Source organism: Corvus moneduloides, chromosome 6 (assembly GCF_009650955.1).
Source record: "Corvus moneduloides isolate bCorMon1 chromosome 6, bCorMon1.pri, whole genome shotgun sequence".
Lineage (NCBI taxonomy): Eukaryota > Metazoa > Chordata > Aves > Passeriformes > Corvidae > Corvus > Corvus moneduloides.
In genome coordinates, this window is record NC_045481.1 from 14,511,789 (window position 1) to 14,526,681 (window position 14,893).

At 43.8% G+C, this 14,893-nt stretch overlaps 1 protein-coding gene and 1 long non-coding RNA gene across 5 annotated transcripts in view; both read right to left on the reverse strand.

The window, feature by feature from the left end:
* LOC116445014 overlaps positions 1-2,775 on the reverse strand; it is a 166,212-nt gene extending 163,437 nt beyond the window's left edge. Inside the window, exon 1 of one of the 4 annotated variants that reach the window (XR_004240619.1) lies at positions 2,303-2,775. This is a non-coding gene — a long non-coding RNA (uncharacterized LOC116445014). The remainder of the gene's footprint in view (positions 1-2,302) is intronic. The other 3 variants (XR_004240622.1, XR_004240618.1, XR_004240620.1) reach the window with 3 other exon arrangements.
* A 5,234-nt stretch (positions 2,776-8,009) lies between these two features.
* On the reverse strand, positions 8,010-14,818 carry GLRX5 (glutaredoxin 5). Its single transcript, XM_032111640.1, has 2 exons — positions 14,472-14,818; positions 8,010-9,393 (listed from the first exon to the last, which is right to left on the reverse strand). The coding sequence occupies exons 1-2, from the start codon at positions 14,773-14,775 to the stop codon at positions 9,215-9,217; spliced, it is 483 nt and encodes a 160-aa protein (XP_031967531.1). The 5' UTR covers positions 14,776-14,818; the 3' UTR covers positions 8,010-9,214.
* Between the last annotated feature and the right edge of the window lie 75 nt (positions 14,819-14,893).

Below are 14,893 nucleotides of genomic sequence, written 5' to 3' on the forward strand. Positions count from 1 at the left end.
TTAATAAACAACTGTATTGGAAAATTAAGGTTAGATTTTCAGATTTGGAAGGGTTTCCTGACACTCAGTTGTACTGACTTCCTCTTTGCTTGCCCAGTATTACTGTTGTTGGCAACATACATGCCCTCCAGACTCTATTATTGTTCTTAAGTGGAATTCATGGCATCTTCTTCCACTCTTCCCTCAGGAGCTTTCTTGACAAATCCTCTCAACACAGCCAAAACCCAGATGCTCTGAAATTTCAGTCACTTTTTTGTACTTTATTTCCCATTAAGCTACAGGATTATATTACATTAATATGTCTGCTAGAAGTCTCAGATGCAGTCTTGTCTTGAATTCCCTCCTGAATATCGATTAAGAACCAAAAATCAGGTTATCAGGATGTAGGCATCTAGAAAAGACAGCATTTTGATCTGAAATTTCATACTGACTTTTGTCTCTGGCCCAAGCTGGTAAAAAAGGCACCTACCCCCTGTTTTAATACTTTCTAGAGGCAGTAATCAGACAGTAGCTGGCAAACCTGGGGTGTGTAATCCATACCAGTGGTGTTGGAAACTGCTTGTCTGCAATAGTGCAGTGACTAGAGCACTTTCCTCCAGACATGGAAAGGCTGCATAGGAGGGAGGTCAAGCCATCATTGCCCATCTCAAACGAAGCACTCGGCCACCTGGCAGGGAACTAGGAGGGAAGAGGGCACACTCTTCCACTTGTTGGGATGGGGTTCCTGTCTCAGAAAGAACTGCAAAGCTTCTGGGGTGAAAGGAGGCCAGACACTATTGCTTGGTTTGGGGCCTCAGAGCAGAGAGGTCTCCTAGGTTTGAGTCAGTGTGCTGATCCTAAGTACTTTATTTTATCCATAAGCTCAGTGCAAAATGGTCCCTAAAACAAAGCATGTAACTTCCTGTCTGGTGCCTGCTGAGACTCCACTATGTAGGAAGAGCTTATCTTTCTGAGACAGAGATGTGCAGGACCACATTAAAGTTGTGGCCTGAGCCCTGAGCCATTTCCTGCTCACAGTACACTCCTCAGGCCCAAGGAACATCCAGCTCCTGCCTGAAAACTTGACACTTGTTCAGCAGAGTGAGCTGAACTGTACCTCAAGTTCACATGAAAAGCAAAGGAATTTGAACAGGCTTGCTTTGGGCTGGTTATACTTCTTCCTGAATTGCTGTTCTTTAGTATTTTCTTCTGGTTTCCTTCTGCTGACATACCTAAGCATGGCTAGACAGCAGAGTTTCTCCATTGCTTCCCTACCCAGCTTATGCCAAATCATTGCTCATGTAGCAAAAGCCCCCACAAAGTGTCAGCTGATCTTTAAAACATTTATTGTTAAGAAAAAAAAAATTAGAATCCTACCACTGGCCACTGAATTGCTGTTCATGACTTTAAAAGACAGGAGAATAAATGCAGCACAACAGACATAATTCTCAAATCCTTATGCCACTGGCCTCCCCAGGGGATCTACTCCAAGGGAGGCTTGGCCATCCTCTCTGTGATGGCTCTTTCCTCACCAGCCACTTCACCTCCACCACTGGCCATGCTCACTTCAGGCACAGAGAGATGGGTTCAATAAACTCAAAATGGCTCATAGCATGATGGTGGCTGCAACTAGGGATACACCCAGATACCTGCAGGAAGTTTGCTTTTGGCCTCTCTGCCTGCATGTAGAAAGATCTTATTTTGGTTATACCCATTCAGATAGAAAAGACCTCAGGCTGAAGAATTGGGGAATTAGATTTATATCACGTATAAAAGCCTGGTCACTGCCTGGTTACACATGCAGAAATACTCAGACACAGAAGCCCTCCTGCAACTTGGGAAAGGCCTTTGATGTTCCCTTCCATTAAATATTCTTCAAGTACCCAGTCTGGTGACTTGATGTTGCTACAGTCGCTCCCAGGGCATCCACTAACCTGTTCCAGTTCTTGCTGATCTTTTCTGGCCAAATTTGAAGCCTCTGAACCAAATGAGATGAGAGGATGCTACTAAAACAGCAAATCGACAGAAAACGTCACCACAACCATTTGACCTCTTGCTCTGCTGAGACACTCTGGACCGAAAGAAACCCAAATTCCCCTTCGCCACCTCAGATATTTCCACCCTGAACTACTCGCAGATCTTCGCACTCGCAGGGCCCACAGGTGCCCAGGTGCCGGCGGGAGGCGAGTGCCCCGTGTGCCGAGACACGGAGAGGGTGCCCGGGAGCTGCGCCCCGCACTCGCCCCGCACTCGCCCCGCACTCGCCCCGCGCCGCCCCGGGCGCGCCCCCGCCGTGCGGCCGCAGAGCCGCCCCTGCGCTTACCTTTGCCAGGCACGTGTGCGCGGGACGGGCCGCCCCGAGGATGGCGCAGGGAAGCTGGCAGGGAAGCTGGCAGGGAAGCTGGCGGGTCGCCGAGGAGCCCCCGGAGCGGGCGTGCTGCTCCCCACGCGAGGCAGCGGGCGCCCGGCGAGCGCCTGGCTGGGGCACAGCGCTGCTCAGGCGGTGGCTCCGGTGAGGGCAGTGAGCTGTGAAGCTGCTCCCCGCCTCGGCGTTACCATCTCGCCAGCCACGCAGTCCCGGCGAAAAACATCGCCTTCAAGCACTGCCGTCATCTCCACCGAGGGCGCAGGGCTGGCTGGCTGGGAATGGCATCGCACACCGGACCGCGATGCGCGCCTGGTTAGCACCGACACCTTCTTCTCCCAAAAGAAAACGAGGACCCCAAAGAGTAACATGCAACACAGATGGAAAACAGGGAGGACCGCATTGAAAGATGCTTCTGGGTCAGGGCTGCGCCGCTTCCCGGTCCAACAGCACCATCTCCTGGGTAACCTCGGCCGCTCGCTCGGCTGCCGGCGGCCCATCCCCGAGCATCTCCCGGAGAAGAGCCCCCACTGCTTTCTTCTGCCATCAACGAAAGGGTTCAGTTTATTTGCTTTCCTTTCAGGCACTATCAATATTTTTGCAATTTTTTCCTTTCACATCCTATTGCTTGCCTCTCATGAAGTATTACAGATGGATGAGTAAATAAATGATATACCGAATAATTCTAGAATCTGTGTATTTTTTTAAATCAGCAGTACAAGACACTCGTGAATACCAGCCCTAAATCTGCTCTCTTCCTGAGCTGTGAAGATTTAAATATGTACCCAGTCTTCATGGAGCACATCCTCTTTGAAGTATTTAAAAAGTGCTTCTTCTCAGAGACTACCTGTATCTCCTTCACAAAAAAAAAAAAAAAAAAAAAAAAAAAAAAAAAAAATCTACTTGAAGGGCTTTTTAGGGTTTAGACAAGAGAAATTATGGGAAAGAGCAGAAACGGTAGATTTCATAGTATTACCATTCAAAGGGGAAATACCGTCTGACAAGTAGTATTTCAAAGATACTCCTTGTAGTGTGTATTTGAAAGCTCTAAAATGCTTGTTGAGATACCCCCCATAAAAGCACGTGGTTTTCACTCACTCAATTATAGGCTTAAGACTAAAGGCTCCAAAACTTTATTCTCTCTATAGCTATTACCATACAAGTAACAAATCACTTCTGTATTTCACTTTCCATTAGTTTGCAAAGTGAAGATTTGTTCCACTGCTTTGAGGTTAAATTGTACATAAAGTCCTTCAGGCTTTGAAAGCTGTACTTATATAACAAGCAAAAAAAGTGTAAGTCAATGATATTTTCTTCGAATTCAACACTCCTCCAAAGCCCCTTTTAACTTAGTTTACCGTTAAATGCCTGGCAAAATTTTACGGAAGCTCATCTTTAAAAAATGCCGAGTAGGTCCCTCGTGCATCCTTTAAGTTAGGAGGGACGACACGTAACTATAAATACAGACACATGCACCTGCACCTGTGCAGGAGTAGTCTCATGGCTTTTTATGTAAAACTACTGCAACAGTGAAAAGAAAAATAGAATTGTCCCTGTTGTTTGCTAAATTAACATCTTTCAGTGGTAAAGTTGTTTCAAAATTCATATTGAACTTGGCCTTTAGATTCTTCTTAGGTAATTATAAACCGTCACCACCTGCACATACTTAAGGTAAACAAGCTCCTTTGGAAATTACAACATGTATTTCTACAGCTAGGAAAAAGTTTCTAGAGACTCCCTCCATCCTCAAGGATGTTTAGTTTGTTTATTTACTTTGATTCTAAAGGTCTTAAAAAATTAATGTCATTTGAGAAGAAAAGTCACCCTTAAAGGGTTTTGTTTCTTCTTGAAAATGGAGTATAAGCCAGCAGCCTGCTGTTCTCTCAGCATTTCTGTTGTCCAATTGAGACGTGATCCTCAAAACTGGGAAGATACAAATGCTTGTTGATTGCATGCAGCACTGTGAATTCATCTCTGTTACACCCTATGACAACCATGGATTTTATGGAGTACCAAGGTCTTTCTAACTAAAACCCTTTGCTCCTGGCCTGCTCCCTTACTTCTAGAGAAACAAGGCATAACAAGAAGCCAGATGATAAAAAATAAATAAATTTGGAAATAAAACTTGAATCCACTTAGCTATTTTAGTCCTATTTTCTGTGTAATTAAAGCCTGCTTTCCCTAGGAGATTCCAGGAAAAACTTCAAGTAGTTAAATCAGTGAGGACTTACTATAGCCATGATCAGGTCACATCAGAGACAGCACTGCTTTGACCAAGCTATGAAACAAAACAAGCAGCATTCCAAAGAGAAAGCCAGAACCAGAAAATGAACCACAGCCCTTTACAGACCAGTGTGTTCCTCTCAACCCTTCAGCCAAAAAGCAAGCTCACCCTGCCACCCAGCACCATTAACACCTTAACACTATAACACCTTAACACCTAACACCATAAACCCTTCCCACTCTCTTAACCTTTGCTTATTGTCTTTCCACCTTTGCTCGCAGACTCCTTACAGGTAACACGTGTCTTGTAACTAATGAGTGGTTTTCTCCTACACAGTCCTGTAATATGGATATTGAACACCCCTGTGTAAGAAGATCTCGTTTCTGCAGAAGGGACATGCAAATCAGATTAGACAGGATTTATTGATCAGGCTGCCAGCTCTGCTTTTTAATATTGCCCTTCTTAGATGCAGGCACTGCCAGGGTCTTACTGGGATTCTTGGTGACAGCTCAGAGATTTTCCTTGGTACAATTCTTTGATTTCATATTCCCAAGCTTGGTTGTTTTCTATGCACATTGATAGGCTCCCAGAAAAGTCCTGTCAAAGATTTCTAGCCCACTTTTTAAAGAGAACTAGAGAACTCAGCGAGAGCACGAAAATAAACCTACATGTTGTCAGACCTAAAATAAAGACACTAAAGTATTTCAGGGCATTTAGATGGTATAATTTTTTTTTTTTGGAGCAGACAAGCAATGGAGAATATTGACCGTGTCCAAACATTCACTAGCAATATTAAAGCAAGGAACTCATCAGGGCTGAGAAACACATTTAATGTGTAACCCATTAATATGCCCTGAGTTGTTAACTGCTGTTTTCTCAGGGAAACAACCTTCGTGTTAACTGATTTCAATGCTCCCAAATCAAAATTAACAGAACAATAGCAAGTGTTTGTAACCTGCCTCCTTCTGCTCCTCACCAGAACCAGTTCAAGAGGAGCAAAGAAACCTTATCCCACTCCACCCCACCCCCCACTTCGGTGAAGGTTTAACACAGTAGATCAGCTTTGGAATACAAACTATCTCATTTGCTTAAACCAAAGCACCTTGTTTTATATCTAAGAGGTGTGAAGTGCTAGCAAATGCAAAAGATTAGCTTAATTTATGATCTGGTGAATAGGTTGGTTCACTCAGTTCAGCCTTTTAGCACAGCAGCAACACCAAGGGCATCCTCAGAATGTAAATAATTAGGGTACTGGTTTCCAGTTTGGCAAATACTCATACTACAACCTGATAATAGAGTAATAATCCTACGTAAGTTTGCATGCATTCACAAGTATCTTATTGTAAGCTCTCAGCAGGGCAATCCAACTAAGATGGATCCAGCAGCATCTCACCAGAGGAGCAGCCAGCCGGAATTCCTGCCCGGCACCACACACAAGAACACAAAGAGCAGGAAAGGGACTGGCAGCTCCACACACCCAACCTTGATCCATAGACGCCCTGCAGGTGGCAACGCTCCTGCACAGCCCTGGCGCCTGTCCCGTCCTTACCACAGCAGACCCAACTCCAGACCAGGCAGTTTTGCCTCTCTCTTCACCAAAGATGGCAAGGGCACGTCCCCATCTTTGCTCTTCGCTGTCCCCAGCAGCTTCAGCCGGCCTTCCCATGGTGTGCTCTTGACCACTACTACCTCTTTGGTCTTCATTTTATGGCAGAGGAATCAGGGAAGAACTAGCAGCAGTACCAGCTACCCCCATCCTCTCCCTCACCTCCCATGACAAGCTGCTCCTCCTGGGGAGAAAAAAAGTCACCCTTTCCTCCACAGAATCTGTCACATCCTCCTGACCAAGAACTCCTCATGGATCCTTCCAGCTGGCACCAGCCCCCCACTATTAGCTCAGCTCGCTCATTGATTGCCACCCCACACTCCAGTACTATCAGTTGCTTTCTCTCACTGCCTAAGAGCATGAGAAAAGCAGGTGTAAATCTCTCAAGAGAGGCATGGGTTTCTTCCTCAAAAAAATCAGTTTACTTGTGCCATCCCTTTGGGATTGGAAGCACATGCTCCCTCTTGCCTCTAGTTTGAGGGACAGCAGAGGATGTTGAGCAGAGCACACAATACTGCCCACCTTCTAAAATGATCCCCTACAACTAGTTCCTGGGGGAAAATACTCCCAGTCAACAAAATAAAGCTCTTTGTGAGCATCTGAAGCTTTACAATTTAAGTAGATGGTCATTTTTTTATTGCAGCTGGATTAAAATGATCATTTTTATAAATGTAGAACAACTGCTCGTGCACAGAGGAAATGTATGGCTTGCAGGGGAATGCAGGCAAAAGCCCCAGTTTCATTCCCCAATCTGTGGCTTTGTCACACACACTTTACAGAACCACTGTTGCTTTTACCTGCTCAATAACATGTTTCAGTCATGCAGAGATTGATATAAACACTACTATATATGTTATGCAAAGGTTTAATCAAGTAATTAAAATCTAAAGAGGAGTAGAAAGCAGAGAAAGTAGAAAAACTTCCATGTTTTGTTAAAAGCACGAACCCATACTGGGAGAAAAATTTTGCTGCATAAAGACTACCTGACAATGCTAAAGTTCCCTTTATCTAAAATTACTAGCAGGTACTACTTAAAATATTCAGCTTGTGCAGAAGACTAAAGATCTATGACACACCAAGTTTGGGGGATTGTTTTTTTAATAGATTTATTTGGTAGCCAGACTAAGAGTTAGCCAGTGAAGCAGAAAATAATTTTCTTCATTACCTTTTTGTTTACTGTGTACATTCATTTCAATAGGTCAACATAAATAATCAAAGACTTTTGAAATTTACTTCTTCTTCTGAACATTGTTTTACATTCAGAATGGCAAAGACTACCTGTGATTAGCCATAAGAAAGTTCATTTAATTTGAATTCAAATGCTCAGAACAAACCTTCATCAATACCTTAAGCTTTGCATGAATGTGATGTGGCACATGAACAGAAGAAAATCTTGCACTCACACCTCCATGCCTTACAGCCACAAGTGACTGCCCCGAGTGGAACTTCCTCCTACACCATGGTCACTCAGGGACCTCCTGTGGTGACCAGTGAATACACACAACACACACACACTGTATCTAATCCTGCTGATACTGACTGCGTTACAACTATACAGCAACTTTACTGTTAACAGTTTGGCAAATCCTGTGCAGAATGTTCTAGTAAAGTTTCTCCACTGCTTGCTCAAGTGAGCAGGAGAGATTTAGAACCAGAACTTGCATCAAATCTATGTTGTCTACAGGTTCCAGTCCTGTTCTCTTTCGCTGACCATTCATAATTTCTTCTTTCTCCAGAACACATTTTCCATCCTATGCAGTGGAAAACATGTTAGGCTTCAAATCAAAAGCAGTATCAGTTGCATTAGTCATTTAAAATAACAAGCAACTACTGTAGACAATCAACATAAAACACAGTTTATTTCCAACCATTTGCCTAATTCACATGCAAACTGGTTTATATTAATTCAACTGCATTTAGAAATAGCTTAGTTAGCTTTTAACCTTAGCAGTATTGCTATAGAGCTGAAGCTACACTGGTTAATAGAATTTGTTTTCATTTAGAGAAATGTGCTTAGGTAGGTACTGAACACTTCAGAGACTTTCCACAAAGAAATATTTATCTATTCAGTAACCTCTGTGCTGCACTCATCTTACCCACACGAACATTTCATCTGTAAATCCCATGTTTAAAGACTATATTCTCCTGAGCACATCAGCCAGGAGAAAACACTTGGAAACACAACAAATACAAAAAGATAACAAGCAAATAATACAAGATTACAGTAATAACTGAAGTGTTCTCCTGTACTGTACTACTGAGGCCTTAAACAATTCCCACATTTTAGCACTGACACAGAACTGCCATACACAAAGTATAGAAGCAGGGGGAAAAGCTGTTTTGCAAGAGGTAGAAAAGGTTTTATAAAATATTTAGGCACAATTCTTAGCAGTTTTAAAAGCCATCAGAAAGTTACAAAGTAATAATGACCATTATAAATGTACTTGTACAAGTTCTGTTTATTTTTATCCTTTGGAATAAAAGTATATTTCATGCACTCTCACATAATCTTTTTTCTCCTATATTGTTGGAAAACTGTTTTTCTCCTACATCGTATGTGATTACACAGGTTTTACAGGCTCTCAGAAGTCTTATCACCAGGAGTTAAACAGAAAAACAGATGCACTATTACCTAACGCTTTTTCAGGAGAAGCAAGGGAATGCAAATGCTGTTTGTATATGTTCATGTATCAAAGAACAGAGAATCACATACGTAAAATCCATAAAAATATTATTAGTTCTTTTGGCTTACTCCCACCTCAATGAAGAAGAGTGCTTTTAGAAGTGAACTTTTTAAAAACACAAATTTTCACAAACGTTTGCTTTACAGTGCAGTGGTTATACTCAAATTTTCACAATACCCATAAATCGAAATACCAAGATCACTACATTTTACATTTACCACGAGCTAAGAGACATTCACTTAGTGTCAGTTCAAACAGATGCCTTCTTCAACCTAGAGTACGTAAGGCTTTATGGGTAACAAGTTCTTATCAAAGATTTGCTTTATTCCTGTCACAGCATTTTTTTTTTGCTCATTTTACTTTTTCTCTTGGTCTTTTTCTGCATCCAGAAGCGCTGAACGGATTCCTAGTTTCTTCAGCTCTTCTACAAGATCTCCATTCTGATGCATCTGGAGGAGTATATCACAGCCGCCAACAAATTCACCATTGAGGTACACTTGTGGGATGGTAGGCCAGTTGGAGTAGTTTTTTATTCCTGAATAAGAAAAAAAAAATTATTAAAGGTTTCCCCCCCCTCTCCTAACAGAATAGTATTTTAAAAGGAATGCATTGCTTCCACCTGACTCTACCATTGATATTTGAATTTCTTTCCCATTAAGGCAAAAAGTTATCTATGTTACATGAGCACTATCAGGAAAAAATTATGTTAGAGTTAGGTTTGGTTCTCACTCCAACTCAAAGATGTGGGTTGAAAGATATGGAGTCAGCTCCTATACTGACTTCAAGCAGGAACTGGAAAAACACAGCATCTTTTTTCACTCCCAACAATAAATGACTCTTTCAATCAATTACAGAAATGAGAAGTACTGAAAAATACTGAGAACTGTTTACTTTCTGTTATATTTCCCAGAGGGACTTTAAAATATTTTATGTTCTTACTGAACTCATACAGTTACACTTATTCCTGCAATTTCCATTGCAAGATACATTTGCCCCTGCAGTGCCCTTATGAATTTTAAATTGCTTTATCTTTCACTGCCAGACCTTACAGCACATGGGAGGGGCACAAAGACTGAAGTCTCTTTAAAAGTACTCATTTAACAAAACACAGCTCAAGTCAATTACTAAGTACAGAATTCAAGTTTAAAACTGTATTTCACAGAAGGCAAATGTAAGACCACCCAAAAATATAAACTGATCAGCTGATACACACTGCAACCAGCTTGCACTTAGATATCACACAAAAAATTACACAGAAGAATCATTGTATCTAACTTGCCACTTTTTAAATGACTCTTCACACAAAGCCGTTATTTCTGTAGCAGAGGAAATAGCTAAAACCTACTGCTACCTAGTTTTATAACACAACCACGAGCATTTGATTGGATGACAAGTTTTGAATTCAACATTTTTATGTACTTTCAAAATGCAGTGCCTGGAATTTTTCTGCCAAAGGCACGAAAGCCCATATAGCAAACTTAAGCCTACAGAGGTACCTTTTCAGAACATCAGAGCCCACTCACCTTGGAAGCCAACCCTCCATCAACAAATATTAGACCTGAATAGCTGACAGCACAAGAAAAAATGTTTTCTAAGAGGAAAACAAGTTAGTCTCTAGAGACTATAAAGGCAAAACCCAGAATACTCAAGCTAAAAAAATAACCATGTAAGGAAATTATGCTTACTTCATTAGAACTTAAACCACTTTCTTTTTTAATAAATATGTCTAAGTGCAAAAATATACAATGGGATTATTACTTTATAAAAGATGCAATATAGCTAATAACTCCCCTTAGCAAAATATAACATGCTTTAAAAATCCACTAAAGTAATAGTAAACTAGAAAAAAAGATTGTTGTGACAAAGTGTTCCTAACCACAAAGTACATCAGCTAAGAGATTTTATTCTGATGTCAGATTTTGTGCATGGGCAACCAATGTTTCGTAAGACCAAAACAGCAAGTTTAGCACATAAATCAAGGTCAAAGGGAACCCATAACCACCCATCCTCCATCATCACCACCTGTAACTTCTTCCTTAGTTTGCAGAACTTTTAAGCTTTGATGTCAACTTGATTTAACAATAATTTTTCTTAAATGCTTTTTGGCCTTTGAGTACCCAAAACTGCTTAAACTGTTCTACGTATCTTTTAAGCCATCAAAGTTTCAATGAAAACCTATGTTCCATGATTAAGACATGCCTAAGGATGACCGTGGTCAAAGAGCCACTGCAGATATGAAATAGTGCCTGTTTTTCTTAAGATACTGCAATGCTAAACATGAATTGAGAACTAAGGGCTCTGCATAATAAACCTATCGCTAACAAGCATTCCAAGGTAACATTTATACATACATACATACAAGCACTGATAGTACTTTTAATGACCTATCCACCTTCAGATAAAAGTAAGAATACAATCAAGCTCAGTTGCTCTGTGTGCTGCATTTCATGTGCTGGACAAGCTGCTTTAAATGCCTCCGTGCTGGGGCTCAAACTGAACACTCCCTCCACTGGCCACCCAAGCCTTACTCGGGGCAGCACTTACTGACACTGCTGCAGTGGTGTTAAAGCAAGTTAGCCTGGCTACACCTGCTGCACTTGGGATGCACATTTGTGATGATTCTTTTGGTACACAACATCCAAAGGGATCTCCATCTCCCTCTCTGCAGATTGGCTCCTTGCTGCGCTTCAGAAGCTGCAGGCTGTGCTCTGAACTACTGTTTGCTTTGGAAAACCACACTCCACAGGTCAGGGGATCAGTCTGACAGCTGTGCTAGCTCACTTAAAGGTAACTATGAAACCAGGATCAGTGCAAAGAGCTACTGAAACGGGTGCCCAGCACACTCCCACCCCTCTCCCCAGCTCCAGCTACCAATTCTCAGCCTCTCTTGCCAGCATTAGCACTAATGAAGGATGGGCACATGCCTCTCTCCAACAGCCTGCCCTTACTACAAATGTATAAGCACATATATATTCAAACATTTAAGTCAGGTTCAGGTGAACACAAAGCTGGTGGCCAGCTCACATACAGCAATCTCCTTGCAGGTCAGTCTTTTGTTCATGTACTTGGTATTTTCACAGCTAAAGGTTCCACACCCCACCCCCCCCGATACATGCAGTGCAGATTATGTTCACAGAGAGGGCCTAAGAAAGGCTCACATGCTGCATATCTAACTTTTTGGCACCTGAGGCCAGATCTGGCCTTCAGTCAGTCACTGCTGAAATACAGTTGGCAACTTAGAGAAATACAATTTCAAGCAGCCCTGTCCTCTCCTCTGTCAGAGATTGCCACCCACAGAAGCACGCACCTCCTGGCTTTTTAGTGTGCAGTAGGTAATACAGCTGAAGCAGTACAAGAATACAAGAATTCTGCTGCCCTTGAGAACACCTGTGTCACTCCCCAAGCCTTCAAGGCTCTGTTCTTCATGCTGGCTCTAGCACTCAGCTCACAGTACAAACTGCTACTTCAACTTGCAGGCCCAGTGACCCAGTTAATAAATTGAGCTAGCCTTCTGCACAGTTGGACAGGTGCCAAAGCTGGTGCATGGAAAGGAACAGAACAACTTCTTTAAGCACCTGAGAACCAGCAGAATATTGTGCAAGGGTACACTCTGTAACTTCATGATATGTAGCTTAGACACTGGAGGGCTGGATCAAAACACTAATTTCAATTTAAAGCTCTGGTAGCCAGGAGGGCAGTAACCTCTCTGATCACCTAGCACAAGCCCAAGTTCATATGGAGGAAAAATTTAAGTGACACAGGAAGAAAACACTACCTATTCACATGGTCAAGTCCTCAGAGACTCTAACTTATAAATGAACTGCCCATTCACAGGCTCACAAAAGCCCCTCAACCAAAAGTGTAATGCTGATGGTTTGATTTCAGGGTTTTGTTTCCTCCTTTTTAGTTTATGAGTTTGTTCTAGTAAACTGTACAATTAATACATTCAGATATGTAAACAGACTTTAGAAAATTACCATGATTTGTTCACTTGCCAATGGCAGAGGAAGATTTATTTGAACAAAACCAGCCTCCATTAACAAAAGATGTCATTACATAGAAATTCAAGTATCTAAGCTTTTATACCATACCAACTGTAGCTGTGAATTGAAAAGCAAACAAGGACTGGAAAAATCAGGCTTTTAGCTAAGAGCTAATGAAAAACAGAATCAGTCAGATGACACCAAAAACAAAGGAGAACAAAGTCACCTGATACATGCCAGCATGTGCCTTTACAGCACATTTTAGTACATTCTGGGCAAGAACTGTTAATGCCATGCACCTGCAAGACTAAATATTATGTACTTGTATATATTTTTTTTGGTTTTAAAACTTTCTCAAATAACTACATAGAACCTCAACAGTCAGATGTGCACGTTGAAGAGGGATAGATGAAAAGCATTACCAGAACAGGTTACTGGCTTTCCACAGCTGGCAAAAGAATCTAATATAGAATAGCTACTACCACTTGAGCTGCAATGGTGAAACTATTACTAAATATTTCTTATGCAAATGACTAGCATAATTTTGTACTTTATCAAGAGAATCCCAGCAGGCAGTACCAGCTGGGAATGAAGTAGTACAAGTCCAAGCCATACATGAAATTTCACCATACTGTTCACAGGAAAGACAAAACCTGATAACAAAGAATTTCAGGGGTCTTTAATGCAGCTCTCTATCTCTGAACCAGGCAAGGCAGCGTGGCACAAAGAGCCTGATCTCCAAGCATCACCCTGCACACACAGCTGTGCTCTGCTGATAACAGACCTCTTGGACACAGGGAGGGTCACAAAAACCAAACCAGGGCGTTCGGGCAGCAACAAACTGATAGCAACCTCAATGGCACATCTCTGCAATAAACTTCCAGTTCGACTAATACCCAAACAGAATCATAGAATTAATTAGGTTAGGAAAGACCTCTGAGATCATCGAGTCCAACCTATGACTGAACACTACCTTGTCAACTGGACCCTGGCACTACATGCCATGTCCAGTCCTTCCTTAAACATCTCCAAGGGTGGTGACTCCAACACCTCCGTGGGCAGCCCATCCCAATGTCTAATCACCCTTTCTGTGAAGAAACTCCTCCTAACATCGAACCTAAAGCTCCCCTGGCACAACTTAAGACTGTCTTCTCATCCTCTCGCTTGTTGCCTTGGAGAAGAGGCCCATCCCCACCTGGCTACAACCTCCTTTCATGTAATTGTAAAAAGTGATAAGGTCACCCGTGAGCCTCCTCTTCTCCAGGTTAAACACCGCCAAACTCCCTCAGCCGCTCCTCACAGAACATGTGCCGCAGACCCTTCCCCAGCTCCGCTGCTCTTCTCCCCACGATGTTGGCCTCCTTAAAAAAACCCAGAGCCCAACCCAGCCCACCCGATAAAGCAAGAAGCAAGTTACAGGTGGGACAAGCAGGCAGGGGCCGCTCCCACAGTGCTCGAGGTCAGCGGCGTTAAGGCGAGCCCGACCTCCCGGCAGCTCCCGAGGGCCCTTCCCACCGGGGAACCGGCCCCGGCTCCGTCCCCCACCAGGAGCAGCCCAGGGCTGCACAGGCCCCGGGGAGGCGGCACCCAGAGGTGACGCCGGCCCGGCCCGGCCCGGCCCGGCGCTGACCTTGGCGGAGGTCGGGGTCCTGTAGCACATCGTGGGCGCGATAATCCTCCACGCCGTGCAGCCGCAGGATCTGCACCACGGCGTTGCTGAAGCCGCAGAGCGGCTGCGCCGGGCTGCCCTTCATGAACACCACCACCGGGTGCTCCCGCACCAACCGCTCCACCGCCTCCCGCGATCCCGAGCCACCGCCGCCCTCAGCCCCGCCGCCCTCCCCGGTCGCCTGGCTGAGCGGGCGCCCGGCCCGGCCCCGCAGAGCGGCGGCGGCGGCCCCGATCCGCCACCCCGCCCGCACCGCCGCGCTCATCGCCCCGCCGCCAGCACCGCCGCACCGCGCCCGCACCGCCCGCCGATTGGCGCACGGCGGAACGGGCCGCCGGGGAGCTTCCCTCGCATAGGTGCACGCACCCGCCAGTCAGAACCGA

What these genes read in the sequence shown, in the direction of transcription:
- GLRX5 (XM_032111640.1), bottom strand. Translation starts at nt 14,775, where the DNA reads ATGAGCGCGGCGGTGCGGGCGGGGTGGCGGATCGGGGCCGCCGCCGCC. An exon ending in GGACCCCGACCTCCGCCAAG is followed by an intron (nt 9,394 to 14,471) that starts GTCAGCGCCGGG and finishes TTTCTTATTCAG; the next exon opens with GAATAAAAAACTACTCCAAC.